This window comes from Bos grunniens, chromosome 25, assembly GCF_055505025.1.
Source record: "Bos grunniens cultivar Pamir isolate PY7600 chromosome 25, Bosgru_T2T1.0, whole genome shotgun sequence".
Lineage (NCBI taxonomy): Eukaryota > Metazoa > Chordata > Mammalia > Artiodactyla > Bovidae > Bos > Bos grunniens.
This window is the reverse complement of record NC_141189.1, coordinates 5,739,911-5,766,291: the sequence shown is the minus strand read 5'-3', so window position 1 is coordinate 5,766,291 and position 26,381 is coordinate 5,739,911. Positions and strand designations below refer to the sequence as shown.

The window sequence follows — 26,381 nt, the reverse complement described above, 5'->3', positions numbered from 1 at the left end:
TCTTCTTGCAGTGCCTGGGTTTCCGCATCTGTAAAGTGAGGCTGAGTCCTAACAAGCCCTGCTCGCCTACCTCACAGGCCTTGCAGTCCTTGTGGGAAGACCCAAGCGACAGGGAACACACCTCAAGCTGGGAAGCGACGGGGGCTGTTATCTGAAATGGCTCCATTGGGGGACAGTGCTCTAAGCCTCCAGTGGAGCAAGTCCTTGGGTGGGGAGAACCTGGAGTTCCAAGAACTAAGATGTGTGTCTTCCTGGAATCTGCCTCCCCCGGTTCCCTGGGATGAAAATGCGATACACTCCCTTCTTTTCTGCCTTCTCAGGGTTCCCAGGAAGACAGCCCCGCGCCCCTGCCGACTTCTCAGGGCCAGCCCACTTGGGGAGGGCTGTGGGCCCAGGCCTGGTGCAGGGTCTCAGGCTCACCAACTCCTTCCTCCCCGGCTCTCTGCGCCTTCCTCCTCGCTGCACTGGCCTTACTGCCTCTTGGTCACAAGGGGGCAGCCTCGCTCTGGGCTTCTGGACTCAGGCGGTGGTGGGCCGGCCCGGGCAGCAGGAGGCCAGGGAGCGAGTCTTTCCAGCAGCGCCCACCCTGGTCTCCTTCAGTCTCAGCCCGTGCCCACCCCCAGATGGGGACACTGGGTCTCTCCCTGAGATCAAAGGATGCCACCCAGTACCCTGTGGGGAGGAAGAAAGAGGAGAGACCCTAAGCCTCCTTCCAAGGTAAGCCTGGGATGGCCGAGGTATGCCGCATGGAGGCCAGGTACACACGCCGAGTGCGCCTCAACCTGGGCCTGCTCACGGCCCAAGCCACGCTGAACCCATGTGGTGTCATCTGGGGGCTCTGAACAGGTTTGATACCACCCCTTTATGTCTCAGCACAGAAAGAATTCCACAAAGTGATAGATAATAAGTGATTTATTAGGGGGCTTGTGAGGCTTACAGGCAGGTGGGCGAAGGGCTGCTGCAGCCCGAGAACTTGGTGGGCTACAGGTTTATAATCAAAGGAAAAGTGGGGAGGGGGAGAACACCTGTTTCTTGAGTAGACATCATGCTTCCATCATCAGCTCCCCCTCCAGGCTGGGCGGGGGAATTGCTTGTCCTGACACAGCCACCAATGACTGTTTTTCATGAGAGCAGAGAGCATGTCCGAGGGATTATTACCTTTCTGAGCTCACTGGGCAGGATGTGGGGCTCGTGCCACCATTGTCTCATTGTTTTGGGGGCATATCTCGTGCGTCTGTTGCATGGTTTTGTTGCCAAGCAAGCCTGCTTGGTTCTGTAGTTAAGCAAACCTGCTCGTTAGCTTACAGCAGCTAGCTGTATTTTTTTCCTACTTACAGTCCCGTATTTTTTTCTACTTAGTCTCCTCATGGGATTGGAGAAGGCAGTGGCACCCCACTCCAGTACTCTTGCCTGGAAAATCCCATGGACGGAGGAGCCTGGTAGGCTGCAGTCCATGGGGTCGCTTAACTGTTTAAATAATCACCTACTGTGTCTCTTTATTCTGTTCCTATCAATCAACATGGCTCAATGAGAAACCTAGGTCTACCAGGAGACCACACAGGTATTGCCAGGGGTGGGGCGTGGGGGGTGGAGATCCCTTCCTGGTTTCAGTGATAGCACCCATATCCCAAATGTGGTGCTGGGTGGCCAGGCAGCTCCCCTCCCTGCCCCAGCCCAGCAGGGAGCATGCTTGGCGGTTCCCCCCTGGGCTCTGGAGATACCAGCCCTTACTTGCTCTCTGGACTTGAGTTTTTTCATCTCTATAATGTGGCAGTCCCAGTTTCAAGCCCGCTGTGAGGAGTGCATGCCTGTCGACCGTTCCCCTTGGTGTTGGCACGGGGACCTTGGTGTGAGGCACACCTTGCCGTGCTGGACCGAGCAAGAACCAGCAGTGTTGGCTCCTCGTCAACCCCCACTCAGGTGAGTGACTCTACCTTAGTGGCTTTCAAACTGTACTGTGGTCACGATCCCCATGGGTACACGCTGTGGCCTTTTCCACACTCCCCCATGTGTCTGAAACAGAAGTGACTCCACATGGTGCAGAATGCTTTCTCCTACAACCTCTGGATGGGCTCTGACCCTATTTGAAAAACTGCTCCCGATCCTATTTCTTCCTTTTCTTTTTATGCTGTGCCACCTGGCTTGCTGGATCTTAGCTCCCCGACCAGGGACTGAACCCATGCCCCCGGCAATGGAAGTGCGAGTCTTAACCACCAGACTCCCAGGGAACTCCTTCCTCCCCTTTCCTGAATGGACCTTGTGGACTCCTTCTCTGTTACTGCTGGAACAACTCACACAGATGGGGAGGCAGGGGGGCGGTCCTTGAGACCACGCAGGTGCCTTCTCTTTCAGCGCTGGAGGTCAGAGGCCCACAGCCCGCCTCAGTACCTGAATGGGTGCTGGAGGTTTCTGGAGGCCCCAGGGGAGAACCAGGCTCCTCCTCCAGCTCTCAGCGTCTGCACCATTTGCGGACGCTACAGCAGACGGACAGAGGCAGGTGCCAGGGGCCGGGATTCCCTCCGGGAGGGAAGTGGTACTTCCCGTGGGTCAGCAGCAGGGCAAAAGATGCTCTTTTCAGAACATCACGATGTCCTTTGAGAACGCAGTTACCCGCGTTAATAGTACTAGAGTCATGTGGGAACCACTGCTCATTTCTGGGCACGCGGCCAGGCCACGCTCAAGGCCGTGCTGTATTCATTTTCCCCGCCAGTCACTTTTTCTTTGTTGCGCCTCTCAGGAGTCTTAGCCTTGAAATGTCAAACTTGGCTTCTCCTTATGATGAAGATAACTGAGTTTGGGTATAATCATCTCTAAACCAAAATGACAACATGTGCTCCACAGGGAAAAGGCGGCTCGGCAGAGGTCTGTCTGTCTGTCTGTCGTCTCTAAACAAGCTGGGAACAGGGTGCCTCCTCTGCCCAAGTCCTGCTGGGCTAAAGACTGCATTAGAGAAATGGTTCTTTTGGTTGAAGGGTATACCAGATGGCTCGATTCAGGAAACTAAGTCTAAGATTCTGCCCCCCAAATTCATTAGTCTGACAAAGAGTTCACCCACATTTCCCTATTAAAAATGCAAACAGTATAGGGAAAACAAAACCCAAAACATATTCAGTGTTTTTATTTTTTTTTTAGCAGACAATTTACATACCTCCCCACCCCTTCCTTTAAGTTAGTGTTGACAACGTTCCATAATAAACTACTTAAAGAGAAGCTTTGGTCAAGAATGGAATGAAATTGCAAAACAAAACAAAAACAACCCCCCAAACAAAACCCAAATCACTGCTGCTTTAAAAAAAACCAACACTTTCACCAATTATATTCAAACAAAACACACAACGAGGTTTGCGCCACGTGCATCTTCAGTGTTTCCTGGCGGCGGGCTCCCCTCCCGGTGCGAATGGCAGCGCTGCCCCAGCGCAGCCGGTCTGTCCTCATGCTGGGTCTGGAGGCTCGCTCAGCTTCACATTATCCGAAGACCCTGGATGGAAGACTCTAAGGTCTGGGGAGCAGCGGGGAGAACACGGATCATCACTAGGGACTGGCCAGCCCAGCGTTTCACCCATTACCTCACCTGCCTCGGAGACCCGGACTCGCCAGGGCAGGGCGCCCCCTGCTGGTCCTTTCAGGCTGTGCGCTGCCTTGTCCCCAGGCCGGGAGCTACACCCCGGGAGGGAAGGCTCCTATGTGCTTATATCATCTGTGTCGCTGGCCCCGCACTCTAGTGCCCTGATGGCAGGCACTCCCACGTCTGTAACCCCCACGCAGCCAGTCGGGTCCACAACACCGAGCGTGGGCTCACAGGGGAACGGATCACAGAGGAGGACGTGCTCACGGGCGCACAAAAGGAGAGGCAGGTTGGCCGCAGGGATCAAAGGAGGACGGCGCTACCCACCCAGGTGGAGCTAATTACACAGGTGCGGACGCCCCAAAGCGGCGAAGTAACAAGGGGGGGAGACTTGTAGGAGCAGAAACATCAATCGTCGTGGAAGCCCTATAGGCAGAGTTCTGTGAACATTTCACTTCTGGAGGTTTGGTCCGCCTCTCCTCCCCCGCCACCTGCCCGACCCCGAAGCTGGAGGCTGCAGAAGCCTCCGGGGTTTGTCCCTCACTCACAACACCCCTCCATCCGTCCCCCCAAGTCTCGCTGGTCCAGAACCTCCTGGCCACCCCCACCACAGCTGGAGGCACGTCCTGGTCACTTGTTCACTAGGCCCGGAGCCCAGGCCGCCCACACATCATGGCGGGCGCCTCTCCAAGTGGGCTCCAGAGTTGCCCCCACTGCCCACAGACATGCCAGGCTCCTCCAAGGGTCTCTGCCCAGCCCACGGTGACCACCACAGCCCAGACCACTTGCTACCTGAAACCCACCCCGCCTGAAGAGGCCGCTCAGGCAGTCTGTGCAGCACCCCCCAACCCCACACTCCCCAACGGGCAAACAGGTGCTGACTCCTCCTCACCCAGCTCCCCGACCCTGTCCTCCTCTCTCTCCCGCCAGACGAGCCCTTCCAGGGTCTTTCATGGCCAATCCTCAGGGCCAGCCCCCGGGCCCGGCACCCGAAGGCCGGCAGCCAGTGCTGGTCAGAGGAGTTGGTGTGGCTCATAAAAACATAGCTACAGAGTTCGACCGGGCTGGACCCAACCCCGGGCCCGCTGCGAAAGCAGCGCTCGGCTCCCCGTCGGGGACTGTGCGGACACCTCAGTGAGACAGAGCGGCTCTCTCCTGCTAATAGCCCCTGGGGGCAGCCCAGCGCACCACACTCCTGCCCAGCGTTACAGGTGACGGTTGGGTTAAGGGCATGGGGAACAGTCTTCTCACAAGAAGAATTTAAGCACCAAAGAGATGTGTTCTGAGAGGTACAGACAATACCTTGAAATCCCAAATGGTCATGGCTCCGTCAATGCCGGTAGTGCAAAATTTGCGACAATCTTGCTTGTCCACCTCGTAAATAGACACTTGACTGAAAGGAAGCACAAGCGAGAGACAGTGAGGGGCGTGGCGGAAGCGAACGCAGCCTTCCTAGACGCTCAGCGGCGTTTCCAGGAAACCAAGTGTCCACCAGTTCCTTTAAGGTGTCTGTGGATAGTAGTCTGGGGCACCCTGACTCAGAAAATGCTCAGATGAATTTTATTACCAGGTATCCAGAAAAGAGACTGCCAAAAGGGAAAAGTTAAGGATGGGCATTAACCTTAGGGATGTAAAGAGAAGCAGGGCGATCCGGGCCACACAGCGCGGCCCTGGGGGAGCAGGGGGCGGGCACAGCCACAGTCAGGGCAGGCTTTCTGAACAAACTAGAGGCCTCGTGAAGCATGACTGAAACCCACCTGGCTCCTCGTGTGCACCGTGATGCTGCTGAGAAATCTAACTGAATGATCTTACTTGTACATATAACTTGAAATCTAGGACTGAAGTGACAACTACGGTCACTTTTCAGACAGGGTCTGACTGACCTTCCTGCCGGATGCTCCCTACGAGAGGAACACGCCGTTCAGGACGGTCTCCTTTTGTTCTCAGTCACGTTTCTGAGACAGCGAGACTCAGAAGAGGCTGCCTGAGGGCAGGGCCCGTGCTCTGCGTGTGGAGGACAGGCTGACTACGGGGTGCGGGTGGAGCTGGCTCTCTGTGACAAGCTGGAAACAAGGGCCCGAAGTCGGGAAGCTACAGCCTCCTGTCACCCCGTTCCTGAAGGGTCGCCCGGGCCCGGAGGGCACAGACAGACCATCACGGGACTGGCAGGAAGCAGAGGGGAGCGGCGCCCCCTGGCGGCCGGGCGGGGCACCTACGTAATGCTGTTCTGGTGCAGCGTCTCCAGGGCCGTGTTGCGGTCCTCGGTCGTGGCCCGCTTGTCCATGTTGCGGAAGCGCTCCATGGCCGACATGTTGCGCTGGATGCTCTGTTTGGGGATGTCCAGCTTGGAGACGAAAGTCAAGCAGCCGCGGTCGTCGTAGTTAAAAAGCATGGGGCAGCAATCATGGCCCTGAAATGGGGGAGCTGTCAGGCCGGGTTGCGGGGGTGCCCACCAGCTCCCCCAGCGGACGGTCCCACCACAGAGGCCTCTGGATCCGTTCCTTCTACGAGGCTGCTGTTCCCTGTGCCTCAGCCTCAGGGCACACAGCCTCAGTGCACGGCCTGTTCTGGTCTCAAGAATGAAACGCAGGGCATGTGCGGGAAGATAAGATAAATACTTACAGCAGCCACGACGCTGTTCTCTGAGACGAATGACACACTCAGGAGAGGCAGGAACTCTGTCTTCAGAGTTGAGACCCTGAACACGAGAACCCGGTTAACACGCACTGGAAGGGGCCATGCAGCCTCGTCAGACACGGGGGTGACAGAGGACATGTTCTCAAGGGGCGTCACAGCACTTGGACAGCACAGGACAGACACTTCGCAAGAGGAGCCCTGTGAGGACTTCCTTGGTGGTCCAGTGGCTGAGACTGTGCTCCTAATGAAGGGGGTCCCAGATAAGGTCCCCTGCAGGGAACTAGGTCCCACACGCTGCAATGAAAGATCCCACATGCGGCAGCTGAGCCCCTGCGCAGCCAAATAATTAAAGTGAATAAATCTTTTTTTTTTTTTTTTAAGAGAAGCCCTGTGACCTCCAGCAATCTCCAGCACGGGCCAGCCCCGAGGTGACCTGCAGCAGCAGGGGCCTCTGCCCCTCTGGCTGTGCCCACCCCTCCTGGTTCTGTTGCCCTGGCCTTGGCCCCCTGCCCCGTTACCCACATGCCCTCCTCCTGCCCACCTGAAGTCCACCCTGATTTCTGAAACTCGGCCTGGGTCTCATCACCCCCACAAGCAGCTTTCCTGCACCACTGCAGCCTGCAGGGCTTCCCCTCTCTCTGGCCTCCTAGAGCTGACTGTCACTGTCACGACCGAAGGCCCTTCTCTGACACCATCCTCGTCTGGGCTCACAGGGGCTCCTAGTGGGCCGGGACCACAGACACTCATGGAAGTCTAGTCTGTGCCCGTCAGGCAGTGGGCCTGCAGCTATGGCCACTGACGAACAAAACACAGTGTTAGCCAGCCAGGACCTCACACATGAATGGGCCATGTGTGTGGGTACATGTATGCTTCATGGTCACCTGCCAAGAAATGATAGATGCAGCAGCAAATGTGCTGATTGATGAAGGAGGATCATATGCCGCAGAAATGCGTCATGGTTGTGCTCAGTCATGTCTGAGTCTTTGTGACCCTATGGACTGAAGCCCGCCAGGCTCCCTGGCCATGGGATTTTCCAGGCAAGAACACTGGAGTGGGTTTCCACTTCCTTCTCCAGGGGCTCTTCCCTACCCAGGGATCAAACCTTCATCTCCTGCACTGGCAGGTGGATTCTTCACCACTGAGCCACCAGGGAAGGCTCACATGGCTCCATGTGAAAGTCACCCCTGCAACCTCCAACTGCCTCCTCCACCAGCATGACTGGCGTTGGATTAAAGTCCTAACACCTCATCCGAGGCTTTCCTGTGGCTTACCTAGCTCTTACTACATGAAATACTTATGTCTGAGATGGAGAAGGGTGGAGGATGTAATCTGACTTGCAGCACCGGAAAAGGCAAATAATACATCAGTAGGACGGTAGACAGGGGCTTGTGAGCATTTGCTCAGAGCTCATTATGCGTTATAGTAAACTACAGAAAGCAAGCAGCCATGACATCAGAACATGACTGAAGGACAAGGAGCAAATTACTGTACAGGATGCACAGCATAATCCCACTGGCGTTGAAAATGAAAAGATGTGTGTGTCTATATACGTGCAGAAAAATCATCTTGAAGATGATGTAATTTAGGATTGGGGGGAATGTTTAAAAAAATTTAAAAACAAAACAAAAACCAACCAGTTCAATCCAAGTAGTAAAAAAGACATTCTCTTTGAAATGTCATTTTGTTCCCGCCATGGGGCAGGGGGAATCAGATGTGAGGGCTTCCGGGAACAGGGTGCCAGGTCAGGAGACCCTTACAGGTGGGCTCCCTCTAGCTGCCAGTGGAAGGATGCGCCAGGAAAGAACGGAGATTCATAAGCGGCAAGGACTGCGGTCGCCCCCTCTGCCCTCCAGGCACGAGCAGCAGATGCGAGCTCTGAGCTCTGAAGGACGCCCTCCGCCCTCCTCAGGGCTGAGCTGGGGCCTCCTCACCCCGAGTCCTTGCAACCCTGGCCCCTCCAGCGTGCACCCCGGGTGGGCTGGCTGCCAGGGGTCGGCCATCACCAAGGCCCCGGATGAATGGAGCTCTGCTCACCGACCACAGAGAGGAAGAACACATCCCCCACTTCATCTAAAGCTGTGGGATGACGCTCACGTGCTGTGAGGGATTCTCAGGGATGGATTAACTGCCACCTGAAGGAACTCTGGGACCAGGAGCAAACCAGGAGGCTCCTTCGGAGGATTCATGACGGGTATTTCCATTAACAAGTGTTTCTGGAAGGGAAACCTGAATCTTCAAAATCTCCCCAGATGGACCATCTAAACGTGTGAAGGTGACTTTAAAGGCTGCTGTGCAGCCAGGTTGGGACTTTTACGCTCGTGTCCTGTACTTCCACCAGGGCTGGGAGGCCTCAGGCCAGCTGCAGAGAGACCCCACGCTGCTCCTCTGTAAGCCCAGACAAAGGCTAATACTCACTGCACGCTTTTGGAGGCGTCGGCAACGGACACGGTGCTATCATGGCTGACCCAGGCCAGGCGGCTGCCACTGGCTGAGAAGCTGACCCCGTGCACCCAGCCGCCGGTGCCGCTGCCCCCGAACTCGGACATCAGCTGACCGAAAGGCATCTTGCTGCCCCAGGGCGTGCTGGCTGGCTTCTCATCCACTTCTTTAATGTAGGCAGAAAACACTCTGTGGTTTAAGGGCAGAGAGAGAAGGAAAAAGGAATGAAAACATCCGTATGTACTACTAGAAACAGGCCATGGGCAGCTGCTGGCAGGCGCCCCAAGACGCAAAGGTACCAACTCAGCAAAACCAAAACCTGACGACAGGCAAGTTCCCACATGCACCTCTCAAGGAGAAGGTTCGGCGGGCTGCCTCCGCGTCAGTTCAAGTGTGGCCTATGGCCCATGAGGCATCGCTCTTCGGGCACAGCATCTGCAGGTGATGGACACAGAAGCCATTCCCCTTCCCTCCTGGAGGGCATCTGGAGGAGGACCATGCTGTCCTTCCTGCCCCTCCCCAGCCCACGGCGGTCTCTGCTAAATGAGGCTACCCGCCATTATTCTCAACAACAGTGGTCCAGGAAGCCCACAGGGACAAATAGCAGGAGAGGGGAAACGATTTGCCGCCCTGCAGGAAACCACCGGTACTAACTCATTTGAAGAATGAAAGGGACATCCCAAGAGAAAGCCAAGGGCACCAGGGAGGCTGAGGGGGCAGGCTCTCCCTAGTGTCAATGTCCAGCCTGGGTAGCAGGGCTCGCCTGGGATGAAGACGGGTCCTTTACAGCCTCGGGTCATCGGTCTCCTCTAATTCCAAGACTTAATTCTGTGGGAAGCTGTTCTGACCCAGACGGAAGCAGAAGGGCTGGAGAACAGCTGGGAGTCGGTCCTTCTAGTCCCTTGGCCCTCCAGTGCTATTTCTTTGTACGGCTTCGCTTTGAAAACTTCTGAACCCTAACTGCTACACTGCTGCTCAAGTAGAAGGGTCAGCATTTTCCCCAAAGCACCTGATGCTACCGTCCTCTCATCCCACAGCCGAATTCTTACACACATCCTTAAAAAAACAAACCAAAAGAACTTGGGTATTCTTGGATATAAATCATTAGACAGGTTTTCTGGAATGTCTTCACACAGCTTACTAAAGAAAGCTTGCACCCCCATCTCCCAACCCACGAACCAGCGAATAATGAAGCAACATATATTTGCTTTTCTTTTGGCTAAAGGCTGGGGGGGGCAGGGAGGGAGCCTTCTTGATAAAGAACAGCTTTAAAAAGCAATTACATCGTATGATCCTTAAAGCGCTCAGCAAAGTGGCCCTGTTTCTTCCAGGCCCATGCTCATGACAAATAAAGAGCTTCAGCTGAGAAGGAACCCAGCAGCGCCCTGTTCAGCTCTGTTTTGCTAATCTCAGCCTCACTCTGGAACGCACAGAGTCCCCTGCCAGGGTTGTGAGATGAGAAACGACCTGTAGGGGTGGGGGACCCTGCACCTGCGCCCCCCTCCCCCCGCCAGAGGACACTTCCTGGTTTGGCCCCTGCAGCCCCTCCACCTGCCCCTCCTCGCCCTCTTCTTTCTGCCTCCTGATTTCCGCACATGCTGGCATTCCTTTTCTAGATCACAAGCTCCTTTCATCTCTTGAGTCCTTCGTGGGGCCCGGCACAGTCCCTTACAAAAGAAAGGAACCGCACAAACCCTTGCTGAAGGATGGAGAACGAGGAGCTGAAGGCTGCTGCCAACCCTCGCCTGCTCCCACCTGCATTTGAAGTCGCAGGATCCCGCGGCCAGCAAGACATTGTTGGGATGCCAATCCAAGCTGAGGACCGTGGAGCGGATGGGCTTTTTAATGTGCTTGCTCACCCACCTACAAAAGGAGAAAACCCATTTCAGTTTACCCACGCATCAAGCAACCGTCCCCAGGTGACCCACAGATGTGCGCCAGGTGAAACCAGCCCCACGGGGCTCCTGCTGGAGAGGAGGTGCGTCTATAAAGGAAAAGAGCAAGGGGGACCCGCAGAGGCCCTTCTGCTCCTTTTCACCGTTTGACATTTTCACCAGAACAGCCAGTTCTGAACTTCCCCGGCTACCAGGGGATCCTCGTTAGGGAGTGTATTTGTAGATTAATTCTGGTACCACCGCCCCCCACCATGGACTTTCAGATTCCTAACCTTAGGAATAAATATGGAGGTTTGACATCACTTAAATTTTTATTACAAATAACTCAGTGATTTGTTCCTTCGTTTTGGGTTAAGTTTGGGTTGGTTGTAAAATAGTTTAATTCCCTTTCTAAGTCTCTATGAAGCTGCAAATTTATTTTTTCACAGAAAAGTCAAGAAATGAGAACCTCTCGCTGAATATGAGCCTCTGGCTAATTCTCTGTGCATGTATGCTAAGTTGCTTCAGTCGTGTCTGACTCTTGTGACCCCATGGATTGTAGCCCACCAGGCTCCTCTGTCCATGGGATTCTCCTGGCAAGAATACATAGGAGTGGGTTGCCATGCCCTTCTTCAGGGGCTGCTCCCGTTCCAGGGATTGAACCTGGGTCTCCTGAGACTCCTGCACTGCAGGCGAATTCTTTACCACTGAGCCACCTGGGAAGCCTATGGACTTCCCTGGTATTCCAGTGATCGAGACTCCTCCTGCCAATTTGGGGGCATGAGTTCAACCCCTGGTCAGGGAACTAAGATTCCACATGCCAAAAAAGATTCCAAAACAACAACAACAACAACAACAACCCCAAAATAGTTTATTTATATCTAAGATCAGTCATCATTCTGGCCTAATTCAATTTCTGTCCTTAAACTGCTGCTTAAAAACCAATCCCGTTCTATTACTCAGGAGCTGGGAGACTCACTCTTGAGCTGAATGCTAGGTCACTTTTCTAGAGAATCTTTCTCATAGGGGCCTTTCTGGAAAACAGACAGCAGTCTGATGTGTTTTGTGCCAGTTATTTGACATTAAAGGCCTTTAGAGGTTTTTTAAGAGTCCTTGCATCCCACCAATGAAGTACCATGCCATAGCTGAGACATCCCACTGAACACACGTCTTGTTCAAGGGACAGTACTGTGTCCCACAGTTAAGCCCAATTTACCTGTACTGAAACTATTTTTCAATGAATAAAAATGCCAAATCACTGAGGTTGAAGGCTACCCAGGAAAAAAGCTGCTTCTCCTGTTACAGTGACCTTCTGAACAATTTCTTGCGGGCAGTATTTTGTTATCCTTATTTTAACAGGGGCTTGAAAGAAAGGCCACCAGTCTTTAATTCATAATTCAGTCTTGTTGCAAATTCACAGATGATCAAAATTTCTGAGGTTTTACTAAACTACATAATGTAACATGACCATCCCTTCCTTTCCTTGCTTCAGACAGGGACACAGGAAGAATACTGTGTACTCGGCTATTTTTAGTACAAACACAAACACTGCCAGTTTCGCACTAAATGACAATTCCGTGTTGGAGGGCATTTACCACCCTTTCTGAACACGTGCCGGGTAGAGCAGAGTGGTTTCCTTATCAAAGTGAGCAGGAAGGAGTAGCTAAAATCAGTTACTTAGCCATAAAATACACCTGGGTATTTTGACAGGCTCAGCTACGAGTGGTTTACAGTATAAAGCATGTACAACAGGCTGATTTATTTCTGAGATTTTGGTCAATTTTTACTTCAGCAGTTTAGATAAGTAAAATGTTATACCAGGACACAGTTTTCGTTAGCAAACTTTAAAGACAGGAGAATACTGCTCTCTGTAGGAATTCTAGATATTTTAGTCAATAGAGATAGGGGAAAAAAAACTATTCCTTAGGGCATGGGGACTCTTTCAAGTTTATGATTTATATACATCAGGGTAAGAAAACAGCAATGTAGACAGTGCAGAGTGAAAAGAGTCGTAGCATCTTAAAGAACAAACAAGTTAGGAGATCAGAACATGGAAACTACAGCTCGATATTAATGTGAGGAAGATGTGAGATTGGACTTGTACTCAGAAGAAGGAAAAAATGCTCAGAGAGATTGGAGAATTTCAAAGGAAAAAAACATCTCTGGATGTGGAAGAGCTCAAGTTATAGTTAAGCCTGTACCCAGCGCCTCAAGAAGTCACCGAGGACACAGCGGTCCACACACAACTCCACAGACAGAAATAAAAATACTCGGATGGCGCTCACCAGTCATTTTCAGACTCAAAGTAACAGACGGAGATGAGTCGTGCTCCGCTGCCCACGGCAAACTTGTTCTCTAGCGGGGACCACTTGACGAAAGTGGCCGCCCGGTTAATTCTCAGGATCACCAGGGTTGGCTTCCAGACACCATCCTTCTGACTCCAGACATAGGCGTTGCGGTCGGCCCCGCAAGTGACGATGCGGTCACTCTTGGGAGCCCAGTCAATACCTGCAAGTGAGACATGGTGGGCATCAGCTCCGCCTGGCCAGCCGCAACAGACGGGGCACTGGCAGGTGGGCCGGGCTGGAGGTGGGCCTGGGACCTTCCTCCCCAGCCCGTCCTTCCCCACCGATGGTCCTGATCACCAAGGCAAGGACGCTCCTCTGCAAAGTTCTGTAATTCAGGATCTTCTGAAGGCCAGGCAGAACAGAGCTTTATAACTGTGGAGCTTCCAAACCAAGCAGGGGCATTCTCACCACCCACTCCCATGGCTTTAGAATTCTGATCTGAAGACCGTTGTCTAATATAGCAATGTACAGGGTGAACGACCTTCAGTATAGAGAGGGTAAAATATAAATTGTGATTCTTCTGAAGGTAGCTGCTATTTAAACTAAACAAAATGCCTTTCCTATATGATACAGGTTCTGTGAGAGTCTTTGAGTATCTTTGTATCTAAACTAGGAAGAGACCTAAACAGAGTCAGTACTGCCGGTGCTCACTCAGCTGTGTCCAACTCTTTGCGACCCCATGGACTGTAGCCCGCCAGGCTCCCTTTCCATGGGATTCTCCAGGCAAAAATACTGGAGTGGGTTGTCATGCTCTCCTCCAGGGGATCTTCCTGACCCAGGGATCAAACCCCCTTCTCTTAAGTCTCCTGCATTGGCAGGCAAGTTCTTTACCACTAACGGAACTCTAGCACCACCTGGGAAGCCTCTCTGAAGGATCCCAAAGTCAAGGGCAGTTTGTTATACACCAAGAGTAAAATCTGCTATGACTCAGTCATTTTATACTTACTGATGAAGTATTTTCCATAAATATAATTTAACATTAAAGTTATAGAAATACCACTAAGAAATTTTTATTATAGGTGTTTCCTTAAAAATAATCAACATTCTTAACATTTATATAAAAAAATAGGAATCAAAGTCTCCTTTAGTCATAAATCGCAGTGACTTTAGGAGTGTGAGGAGTTTATATTCATTCACCTACCGGAGCAGTCAGCTCAATTATTCATACCACTAAAGGGACAAAGATGGGGGAGTATATTCTCAGTGATGTGCATTTTTTATTTAAAACCATTCATTACAGGATAGCTTTGCAGCCTTTGTTATTAAGATTTAAATTTTTATTTTTAACTACAACAGCAAACCCACATATTATCACAAGATACACATCACAATGGGACATACAGGAAAGTAAAAAAAGCTCTACTTCCATCTCATATCTACACATGTTCCTCCCTCAAATGACACTAATATCATGGCAAACATTTTCTTCTGCTTTCAGTAAATTAGCAGTGGTTATACATTATGTTAGAACACGGATCTCATCACAATAATTTCCCAAAACATCCTTTTGTTGTATGTTTGGTTTCCAATCACTTATTATTAATAGAATAGATAAAATCGGCATGAACATTAAGGCACATACCTTCTTGCTTTGGTTAAAATGATCTATGATACATTCCCAGAAATGTAATGCAAAAGCACATACTTGTTAAAAAGTGAGGAAGGCAGACGGTCAGTAAAAGGCAAGTTCTCATCTCTTGCTAATTTAGTGCTGCATCTTTTTTTTTTTTCTGTTTTCCTGCCATGAGAAGACTTCAAAAGAAAAGGAAAGGACTCGAGCGTCTGTCCCATCTTTTCCTTTACAAACTGCATTCCAGGATAACCAGACAGTAGGTGAAGGTAAGCGTGTCCTTTATAAATGCATTCCAATTAATAGAGAGGAAATGCTAGAGAGTCTTACCATGGTGCAGCCACTTCTAAAATAACGGGTAGGGGAAAGATCATCAACAGTTGCTAACATCACAGAGAGAAAGATGACCTGACATTACGTGCCTCCTTCATGAACCTGCCATCTCCTAACCTCAACCAGCAAGTTACGGAAACAGAGCATGAAGGAACCTGTGACGCACTGAGTGCCTGCAGTCTGCAAAACCCAGGCTCTGGCAGACACTGCAGGACCGACAACCGATCTCTCCAGTTTCCTAACAAGCAAATAGCAAAGGAAAAGAGAAGGAACCCATGAACTGGAGAGACATCAGTTAATCCCAACCATGTGTGTACCTTATGAGGATGCCAGTTAAAGCAACTGACAACTGTACTGGTTACTGTTTGAAGACTCCTTATCTTTTAGAGACAGGAACTGAAAATGTGAGATGAGGCAATGTCTGGGATGTGCTTGAAAACAGAACAGGAAGAAGGAAAGTGAGTTGAGAACAAGACTGGCTACCAATTGGTAATTGTTGACTCTGAGTGATGGGTATATAGGGGCTGGGCTCATTGCATTACTCTTTTATACGCCATCTGTTTAAAACTCCACAGTAAAATCTTTTTTTTTTTTTTAAGAGATGGTGATCAAATATTTAACAACAATAAAGTCAAAGAAAAGCACCAGACTCTGCTGTCCTTTGATGCACACCATATTCTTTTCCTCTGTACTACTGAGCAGATTTTTCTTCTAAAAAACTTCAGAGGGGCGTTTGCTTTTTCCATAGTTACTATCTCTCTGAGAAAGTATGTCTGATCTTTGGTCTCCTGCCACAGAATTATATTTAGACTTTTCCAACAACAGTTTTTTCTTCAGATCTAAAAAAGAAAAATGTCATTTGAGCATCTGGACAGAAAACAGGCCCAAGTACAAAGGATTCCAAAGGAGAAGCAGGGGAGAGAAAGGACAAAACTATTTCACTTTCTTGGCTAGTTCTTTGGTCTTTCATCTTGGCCTTTTCTCATTTTTTCAGTATTTCCTAATGCTAAAATTCCAATTTAAAATATGAGGGTGCTTATTTTTAGGTTGCAAGGCCACCGGCAAAGGGACTTGATGGAAATAGGCCAAACCTCATAGAAATAAGGCCGTGGGAAAGAAACAGCAACCAAAATAGAAATTATGTCTTTGATGCTAGTTTGGTAATACAGCCAGTTGGCCCCTGACTGGCATCACACACAAATCACTGGTCAAAGCCAGAAGAGACAGTCATGAGTTTTTGCTGGGGACACAATCTAAGGGGTGCAGAAGGTCAAAATATGCTGTTTTTTTCTGATGCGGGAAAGATATCTTTATGCTAATCAGAATCAGAGGCAAAACTCAAGGGTCCCAATTAAAAAAAACAAAACATTTACCATCAGTCCCTGTGCTGCCCACTTAAGTGCAAAAATTACTTCGAGAAGAAGGGAGACCCAAGACAGACGTGAGAAATTTGTAAGTGAAATGTTATGGAGAGTAAGTTTTGATGTGCTTGGCCAAATTGTTGAAAGCAAGAGGCTCAATCACTCAGCCAGAAAACAGGATAAAAAAGAAACTACAGTAGTTAAGGGTCAAAGAATAAAGAGTTCTTCCTGAACACAGCAATAAGTGAGTATGTTTTTTTTTTTAAAAAGCTGTCAGATAGGATTTCCCAGCACAGTAATACATTCTCTTGAAATCTGGCATCAAGAAACGGTTCACCAAGTTCTGAAAACCTTTGTAAAAATGCTCCATTTTTCTCTCTCCTTTACTTGACGCTTTCTTAACAACACTGCTCTGATGTTACCTTCCCCAGCTATTCGTTGAGAGTTTTTGTCAAAGATGAACGTTACTGCACACTTAGGAATCTGCCTCAGAACCACCGCTTTAAGATCCAGTCTTTTACAAATTGACAAGAAGAAAGGACACAAAAATTCAGTGGAAGAGTGGTTAGGAGTTATGAACAGTGAAGTTATGAAAAAGAAAACCCAGGTGGCTAATAAACAGTGGCTCAACCTTTCTATGCAGAGAAGGCAATGGCAACTCACTCCAGTGTTCTTGCCTGGAGAATCCCAGGGACGGCGGAGCCTGGTGGGCTGCCGTCTATGGGGTCGCACAGAGCTGGACAAGACTGAAGCGACTTAGCAGCAGCAGCAGCAACCTTTCTATGAACCAGGGAAATGCAACTCAGAGAGAGACCGCCACTCACTCGTGGGCCAGTCTGACTCTATCAAGCCTGGGAAGGCCAGCTCTTCTGTCAGGGTGGGTGGGATGAAGGCCAGCTGACGACACCTGGCAAGGCTGAGATCTGCATAGCCCTGGGGTGCAGCAAGTCTCCCAGAGACAAATATTCGCTCCTGGACGGAGATCTTCCTGTTGCTGCTGCTGCTGCTAAGTCGCTTCAGTCGTGTCCGACTCTGTTCGACCCCATAGACAGCAGCCCACCAGGCTCTCCCGTCCCTGGGATTCTCCAGGCAAGAGTACTGGAGTGGGGTGCCATTGCCTTCTCCGGGAGATCTTCCTAGGCACGCTCAATTTAGCACTTCAATGTCACAAGGAAAAAGTGGAAATAAATGTTTTTCAGTGCAGGAATGAATAAACAAATGAGGCATGAAATGCTAACCAGTGGGTAAAAGCAATCAGCTGGATCTACCTCCACCTACATACTTCTTCCCTGGTGGCCTAGCTGGTAAAGAATCCGCCTGCAATGCGGGAGACCTGGGTTCGATCCCTGGGTCGAGAAGATCCCCTGGAGAAGGAATGGCTTCTCACTCAGTATTCTGGGCTAGAGACTTCCATGGACTAATCCATGGGGTCGCAAAGAGTCAGACACCACTGAGTGACTTTCACTTTCATCAACTCCATGCACGTGAGTCAGAGCAGCCTCCAGGAGAGTGAAGGACAGGGAAGCCTGGCATGCTGCAGTCCACGGGGTCTCAAAGAGCTGGACACAACTGAGTGACTGAACGATAACACATATTCATGCAAGTGAAACTATAAAAAGCAGACAGGGACAGTACCATACCAAACTTCAGACCGCCTTCTGGGGGACAGGAATGGGCACGGGGGTGAGAGGGTGCGTTACCATTGTCTAGAATAACACTCCTTATAATCCAATCTTTCATTTCCCAAATTTTCTGGCACAGGAAAAAAGATAAACAGCAGCTAATTCTGGGTGGCAGGAATATGGGTATTTGGTTACACTCCTCTTTGTCCTTTTCGATATTTTGGAATGTCTTCCTCGCCCCAAAAACAACATACAGGAAAGTTCTGGGAGACACGGTGTTCCCTCACGACTTGCGAACCCAGCCTGGCTGGCAGTTTCACCCAGCTGACGTGCTGTCTGGTTCTGGCTTTCATGTCTCATCTCCATCTAAGCTGTTTAGTCCCCAGAGGCTGTTTTCAGGAACACTAGCAGAGTTCTGTGTACCAGCGGGGCTCAGAGACACACTTCAAGACCGAGGTCAATATTAGGATATTTTCTCAAATTCTCTAAAGACAGCTCAGTAAGTGCTGCACGACTCTGAGTAGGGTGGCTGACTTCTTTACTAGGCTGTCTGTCTACAAGAGTGTGCAGTGCTGGGAAATGCCGCACTGAGCCCACTCCCTTTACCTGTGATGTGTCCATTGTGTTCCTTGAGTTCATGGGCCTTCACCCACTGGCCCCCGTTCTTCTTATAGATGTGGACCTCGTGATTATTGGGGCTAAGGGCGATCTCTGGGAAAAAAAAGTCAAAGGTTAATATTTGAACCTGTCACCAAAAAAGGTATCTGTTACAGCGGGCTTTTTTTTTTTTTTTTTTTTTTCAGGCTGTGCCGCATGGCTCGTGGGGATCTTAGTTCCCTGACCAGGGATTGAACCCAGGTCTTGGGAGTGAAAGCATCGAGTACTAACCACTACATGACCAGGGAATTCCCACAGTGGATATTTTACTTATCTATTTACTTATTAAAAGAAATTTTTTTTGGCCTCGCTGGGTGGCATGTCAGGCAGCATGTGGGATCTTAGTTTCCCGAAGGGACTGAATCTGCACCTCCTGAATTGGAGCATGACCACTAGACCACCAGGGAATTCCTACAGTGAGCATTTTAAAAACAGATTGAAGGAAGGAACAGGAAGGCAATTCTAGAAAATGGTTTCCAATTTTGGCTCCTAAAGAATTCCTTTATTATTTTTACCTCTACTTGGAGCCCATATTTTAAAGCGTTTTAAAGAGAAACTAAAAATTTCATTTTATTAGAAACATACACAACTATCAATTAAGGATTCTAACCAGTAACAAACAAACAACACAGCTATACTTAACTGACATGATTTTGGGCCACAGTAAAATATTTGACGTTTTAGTTTACTGTCTGATGTTACGAATGATAAATATTTAATTTCTGTAGACTTTCTGAAACACCACAAATAGCTTGTAGGTTCTTATTATTGCTATCATGAACCGAAATAGGAACCACTCGTTTACTAAGGAAAAATACCTTTGATTCTACTGATAAAATAAATTGAAGTTTTTCTTTACAATAAAGCCAATATAAATCACAAAATACAAATCTGTTTTTAAGAGAAATCTCTTTAACCAATCTAAAATATTAAGAATATACATATATAATGGACTTTTTGAACTTACATGATATTTTTCTCCTTTCTAGTTCATACATTTTTAAAAAATAAAAATTGATTTCTTAAAATTAAAGTCTATGACCCAAACTTTAGGTCAATCATTTAACAGCTCCCTCATCTATCATATCCCCTTTTCTTCACTCCTTAGGAAAGCCACATCTGTTTAAAGATAAAACTACGGAATAAATACCTAGCTCTAAAATTCTAAGACTTTAAGTGCTTTCTGGAAACCAGTTACATATTTCTTTAAATCTCCAAGATGTGTGTAGGGATTTCAAAATCCAAATCTAAATTTAAACCTGAAAACTATGTTTCAGATTAGAATGTGGCCTAACAAAAAAATGTGACTTTTAAGATACTGAGTATATCGACTAGTTTAAATGAGAAAAATTATAACTTATGTTTCTATTAAACATAATTGGAAATATTCTAAAACCCTATTTTTAGATGGGACAGTAGAGACAGAATTATAGGAAACTAAGCTATGAAGCTTTAGGACGTGATCACAAAGTAGAAGCTCTGGATTCACCATTCTGCCATGGTTCAAATATCCATCTGCTGCTGCTGCTGCTGCTAAGTCACCTCAGTCGTGTCCGACTCTGTGCGACCCCAGAGACGGCAGCCCACCAGACTCCCCTGCCCCTGGGATTCTCCAGGCAAGAACACTGCAGTGGGTTGCCATTTCCTTCTCCAATGCATCAAAGTGAAAAGTGAAAGTGAAGTCACTCAGTCATGTCTGACTCTTAGCGACCCCATGGACTGCAGCCTACCAGGCTCCTCCGTCCATGGGATTTTCCAGGAAAGAGTACTGGAGTAGGGTGCCATCACCTTCTCTGAAATATCCACATAGAGGCCCATATCTAGGTTTTCACTTTATTCAACAACAACCTTAAGTATACTGTTTATGTGCCAAAGATTTATTCAAAAATAAGAGCAAACTGGGACTTCCCTGGTGGTCCAGTGGCTAAGACTGTGCTCTCAGTGCAGGTCCCCCTGGTTCGATGCCTGATCAAGGAACTAGATCCCACATGTGGCAACTAAAGATCCCACATGCCCAGACAAACAAATAAATTCATTAAAAAAAAAAAAAAAGTAAACCAAGTCTGAATTGCTTTAAAAGAGATAGTGAAGCTACAGATTCAAAGTAATCCTTATCAAAATCCCAGCTGACTGACCTAGTTCTCTGAAGCTATGTCCCTGTTTACATATGACACTGAAATATGTGATTCTTAAAAATGCCAACATCTAAGAGACTCAGTGGTACTGAGATAAAGGAGCCAAGTCGATACTTGGCATACTTACGGGTACGATCCCTGTTCCAGGCATGACAGGTGATTGGCTCCAGTAAAAACTGATGCAGGGACATTATTCTTAGTGTTTTCAAAGGATAGAAGCTGCAACAAGAAATAGAAAAAAGCATTTAAAATAGTAGGCAACCCATATTTAAGTTGTCTGGGGATCCTGAAATGTTTGGGGAATAAATAAAACATTATTCTCTCATTAAAAGAGAATCAATCTCAACTTCAAATCTTAATCATTTAAATACAGTTAGCACTGTAACCACCAATGTGGAATTTATTCTGTCAAAGGTCATCAAAGGACTCTAAAACCATGAGTTAAGGACTGCTGGGGTATGAGATAGTCATAGTCTCAAAAGAACAACCCACAGATTATTTACTAACTGCAAACAAACAAACAAAAAAACATGCCTTTACCATAAAAAAAAATCTGTCACCACCTTAGCCAAGTAATCTATCTTAATATCATTAAGTAGTGGAACAATAATCTGATGGGCTTCCTGAAGGGAGGCAGTTTGAAGTGCACATCATCGCTTATAAGTAGTGACCACTTAATACTTCCAAGAGAGCAAAACGGGCCCTGTTAATAATTGTGCCATGAAAACAGGACACAGGGCTACTATGAAGAAGCTTGGTAATAAAAGAGATGGTGAACCTACCTATGAAATATTTATGCCAAACATTTATGCTAAATCCATTCAAGATCTAATTTCCAGTTTACAGGAAATAAAGGAGAGTGGCCTTAGTTACATAACATAAAGCGGAAACAGTTAAAACCAGAAATGTGTGCCATCCTATAAAAGAACTGACCGGGACTATTCAGAAAAGCTGGGAGTCGGGGTGGGGTGGCTGTCTTACAAAAGTCACTGAATTGTACACTTAGTTTTTCAATTCTCTGGCCTCGCTGCACTGCACATGGGATCTTAGTTCCCCAACCAGGGACTGAACTCCTGCTGCTTCTGTTGAAAGCTCGGAGTTTTAACCACTGGAGCACCAAAGAAGTCCCTGGGGGAGGTTGTTCTAGATTAAAAGAGCTATAAAAACCAAATTTTATAAATGAAACTTGACTGTAAATCTACATTTTTTAAATAGCCATCAAAAATATATTTTGTAAAATAGGAAAAATTTGAATTTAGACTACCTATCACATAACATGGAATTATTTTCCATTTCTTAACTATGATAATGTGTGTGTGTTAGTCGCTCAGTCATGTCTGACTCTTTGAGACCCCATGGAAGGTAGCTCGCCAGGCTCTTCTGTCCATGGGATTCTCCAGGCAAGAATACTGGAGAGGGTGCTGCTAAGTCACTTCAGTCATGTCCGACTGTGCGACCCCATAGACAGCAGCCCACCAGGCTTCCCCGTCCCTGGGATTCTCCAGGCAAGAACACTGGAGTGGGTTCCCATTTCCTTCTCCAATGCATGAAAGTGAAAAGTGAAAGTGAAGTCGCTCAGTCATGTCCGACTCTGTGCGACCCCATGGACTGCCGCCTACCAGGCTCCTCCATCCATGGGGTTTTCCAGGCAAGAGTACTGGAGTGGGGTGCCATTGCCTTCTCCAACTGGAGAGGGTAGCCATTCTCTTTTCCAGGGGACCTTCCTGGCCCAGGGATGGAATCCGAGTCTCTTGCACTGGCAGGCAGATTCTTCACCACTGCGCTGCCTGGGAAGCCCAACTATGATAATGGTTGGCCATAGGTAGGAGAATGTTCCGACTCTTAGGAGATAGAGATGAAGCTTTAGGGATGAAGTCCCCTGTAATTTATTTTCATTCCTTCAGGACAACAAAGTAGATGTATAAAAGCTAATGTGGCAACATGTTAACAACTGGTGAAGATTAGGCAGGTGTTTGTTATTTATCCTCTAAACTTGTTATTGTAACTAAATGAAAAGCAGAGTTTGTGAAACTCATTAAATAAAAAATCCTATCAAATTCTCTATTTTTACAGGCATCCAAATCTAGAGAGACTGATGAAGCAACCTTTACCTGAAATAGGAGAAATGTTTTCAAAGTAGCCAGGTGCCCTCCCCCAACCCTTACCACCTCTCCCCTTAAAATCATTTCTAAGAGGCATTCTCACAGCACTGAAGATTCTATGCTTTAAGTACAAGTCAACTTAGGGTGGAGACAGAAATGTGAGACAGGAATTCTGATGTAAGCAGGAAATGAATGGGAAGGCCACCAGAAGGTTATGAGGTGAACAATAAGAATTCAGCAGACAAAGCAGAAATCAATCTCAGTGGAAAGCAAAGGAAATGCCTCTGCTAATTGTTAAGGAATCCAAGGGTCAAAAAGAGATAAATATACCCTTAAATAAAACATCTGATATCTTGAACTGGCTGAGAAATGTGTTTTCCATTCTATTCTAAGAATGACGATATTTAGGTAATTAATCAAACAATTATTTATTTATTTATGACTTCGCTGGGTCTTCACTGCTGCAGGAGGGCTTTCTCTAGCTGAGGAGAGAGGGTCATAGCAGAGCACAGGCTCCAGAGCACACAGGCTGCAGTCGTCGCGGCCAGCAGGCTCAGGCTTAGTTGCTCTGTGGACCAGGGATCAAACCCATGTCCCCTACATTGGCAGGCAGATTCTTAACCACTGGACCACAGGGGAAGCTCAAGATCATTAATTTTTTTTTTTTTACTTGTACATGTTCTGCAAGTTGCAACTCACAGGTGAAGTCTCTAACTGAAAATTAATTTTTTTTAATGAATTCAAGTAAAACTGCCTAAATTTCTTCTGAAAAATAAATTTCCAGATGCTCAATGCGTAATTCTTTTTCTCTGATGCTTAGCCATTACAAAAGGCTTTACTCAGTTACTCAAAATAACATAAAGGCTTTCTCATTCTAAAACTCAGGGTTATAAGCAATGGAGCAAAGCCTTCAAAAGAGGTAAACATTTACTCAATGGCATAATTAACTTCTAAAATTGCACTTCTAATTTTGTTATATCATTCAGGTTCCATATTTGGACCTACACTCAGGACCTGTACTTCTATAATCATGTGGCTATTTTAAGTCTGTAGACCAAGACAACATTCATGTTCGTCCAATTCATAAGACACCACCAGTGAACACAGCATGTGTTCATGAAACTCAGTGAAAGGAGAATAATGACAGCTTGGGTTTTTTTTTTTTTTTCACTAGTTAAAAGAAACCTTCTGTCCTAGGGTGATAATTATCATTTCTAAACTGTGATTTCTACTTAAGTGAAAACTGGAAAGCTTGTCTTATTGAGGATAGAGAGAAGAAAAAGGGACAGACAAAAAAGGTGATGATATTAACAAACTTCTACTTATGACTTTTTAATGGCCAGCATGGAGAGGGAGAAAATGACTTCTCTGTAGCACAATATGACTCCAGGGGACCCGTCCATCCCTCAGTTCCTTTCTCTACCTATCACTTGAGTCATCCTAATATTTGGTTAGCCATGGGTGGTGGAGCGAAGGGGACCTGGGTTTGAATCCTGGCTTTGACACACACTAGCCAGGAAACCGTGGGCAGGTCACTTGCTATCTCCAAAACTCATTTTTCTTCATCTGTGAAATGGACATAGAACTGACATAGCAAGGCCAGTGGTAGGAGGATTAAATGAGAGAACACGTGAACACATGTGGTTCAAAGCCTACCCCCAAAGACATACTCAAAAAATGAGTTCCCTTTCTCCCTCTGACCCAAGGCTTTTGAACCTGCCCCAGAAATACACCCCAGGGAGTACCCTCTCAATTGGAAACACCTACACAGGCTTTACCTTCCTGGCCCTGGAGCTTTAAAGTAATTGTACAGTAGGGATGTCAGTTTCCTACTTAAGGTCAGTGTTTGAGACTGTGATTCATCCAGTTTTTAATTGCTCTCATCACCCAACCCAGCAATACCAGGTACTCTGACAAGGTCACCACACCCTCTACAGTGTTCAGAGACAGGTTCCAATTCCAGCCTTGACCAGCAGACTAAACCTCATTAGGGAGAACCTGTTTAGGATTAGTTAACTAGATGGAATTACTGATCCTCTCCCTCCTAGCAGGAGATTTATTTTTCCAAGATGATCCCCTCCTTTAACTGTGATAAGCAGATGAATTAACCTTGGAAGGTCTCTGAATACTTTGAGGGAGAAGCAGCCACTTACATCTACCTACTCCCTCACCTGGCAAAAATATCCTCCTGAATGATACCTCTCCTTTTTTTTTTTTTTTTTTTTAATAGATACCTGAAACACCCAGGGTCTATTGGATACTAAAAGGTTAGATTTAAAAACTGATTAAAGAAAGAGGGCAGAACTAGGATAATTTAGGTAATTTCAGCAAGGAGTTGAATTAGATAAAAGTAGGTTAGCACTGCCTTCTGATTCCAAAGCCCCAGTATGAGAACAGATGGCTTTATAATAAAAGATTCTAAACTACCATGTATTAAAGAAAGTGAAGTAGCTTAGTCGTGTCCAACTCTTTACGACCAGATGGACTATAACCTATCAGGCTCCTCTGACCATGGGATTTTTCAGGCAAGAATACTGGAGTGGGTTGCCATTTCCTTCTCCAGGGGATCTTCCCAACCCAGGGATCAAACTCAGGTCTCCTGCATTGCAGGCAGATGCTCTACCATCTGAGCCACCAGGAAAGCTCACAATGTATTAAAGGGCCTACCATATTCCCAGCAGTGGAGCAATACCAGGTTGGGGCCAGAAACATAAATCTGACACTTCTCTGGTCCACAAATCTGGGGAGAGAAGGGTAGAAGAGGAAGGGAAGACACACAGAGAATGTAAGAAGCACGAATAAAACTTAACTGAGCACATACTAAGGGACAGGGGCTATCCTAAGCAATGTATGCAAACAAGCTCACTGGAGCCTCAGAAACCCCTTAAGGATCTTATTAATGTAGATAAGAAAACGGGGATTCAGACGAGCAACCTTCCCAGGGCCATCCAAGCAGTGGTGGTGCCGGGATGGGAGGGAGGCTGGGCAGTCCGACTCGAGGATTAGAAATGAGAAAGGTGCTTAAAAAAAAAAAAAAGGTTGCACGCAGGACTACGAGCGCCAGGGGTCGACCATGACTTAGGGGAAGGCGGCACTCAAGCGGGGAGATTCTTAAAGAACTCGGCGGAGGCTTCTTCGCAGGTTCGGAAAGGTTCCCCCTATAGCTGAAGGATACAGGGCTGCCCTAGACAGGAACAGACATTCCAGGGGCGCTTACTGCGCTCAGGGACCCTATTCTAGACGCTGAAGAAAGGAATGAACTGTGCCTCGCGACGCGCGATCGGGGGTGAGGGTGGTGATCCCATTCACTACAATTTTAGCGCCTGTGATAAATGCCCACGATGGAAGCGCAGGAGAAGCAGTCTTTCATTCTGGCATTGGAGGAGCATCGGAACTTGAAAATCGCTGAGAAATGGATCTGGGCATGTGGGGACCCCAGGGCTCGGCAGGCCCCTCAGAGAACACCGCCTCCCCGCCCCCTCCCCCGGCCCGCCCCTCCCCTCCGCCTCCGGGCCCCGCGGCCTAAGCCCCCGCCTTACTGCCCCCGCAGGTTCAGATCGGGAGCGAGGCCGGGCCAGGGGAGGCTAGCAGGGCCCGAAGCTCGCCCCTGCTGCCCCTTACCTGGGATCGGGGCCGTACGGACGGGCTCGGAGCGTTGAATTCGCGGACTCTGGTCAGTCGACGCGAACAGGCTCCGGCGGGCGCGGGCGGAGGACCGAGGCCCAGAGGGAGCGGCTG

At 48.0% G+C, this 26,381-nt stretch overlaps 1 protein-coding gene and 1 long non-coding RNA gene across 3 annotated transcripts; one reads left to right on the top strand and one right to left on the bottom strand.

The window, feature by feature from the left end:
* Positions 1-507: 507 nt before the first annotated feature.
* Positions 508-10,844, top strand: LOC147344808 (uncharacterized). Its single transcript, XR_015154316.1, has 3 exons — positions 508-717; positions 1,775-1,920; positions 10,258-10,844. It is a non-coding gene; the product is annotated as an uncharacterized LOC147344808 (long non-coding RNA).
* On the bottom strand, positions 3,103-26,376 carry ARPC1A (actin related protein 2/3 complex subunit 1A). 2 transcript variants are annotated; one of them, XM_086373973.1, is made up of 11 exons: positions 26,265-26,376; positions 25,311-25,383; positions 20,669-20,760; positions 18,356-18,460; positions 12,801-13,023; positions 10,397-10,504; positions 8,618-8,830; positions 6,188-6,263; positions 5,782-5,975; positions 4,868-4,958; positions 3,103-3,499 (listed from the first exon to the last, which is right to left on the bottom strand). In XM_086373973.1, the coding sequence occupies exons 3-11, from the start codon at positions 20,730-20,732 to the stop codon at positions 3,461-3,463; spliced, it is 1,113 nt and encodes a 370-aa protein (XP_086230099.1). In that variant the 5' UTR covers positions 20,733-20,760; positions 25,311-25,383; positions 26,265-26,376; the 3' UTR covers positions 3,103-3,460. The 2 variants fall into 2 exon arrangements, with proteins under 2 accessions (XP_086230099.1, XP_086230098.1); XM_086373972.1 differs by lacking the exon at positions 25,311-25,383.
* Positions 26,377-26,381: the final 5 nt, after the last annotated feature.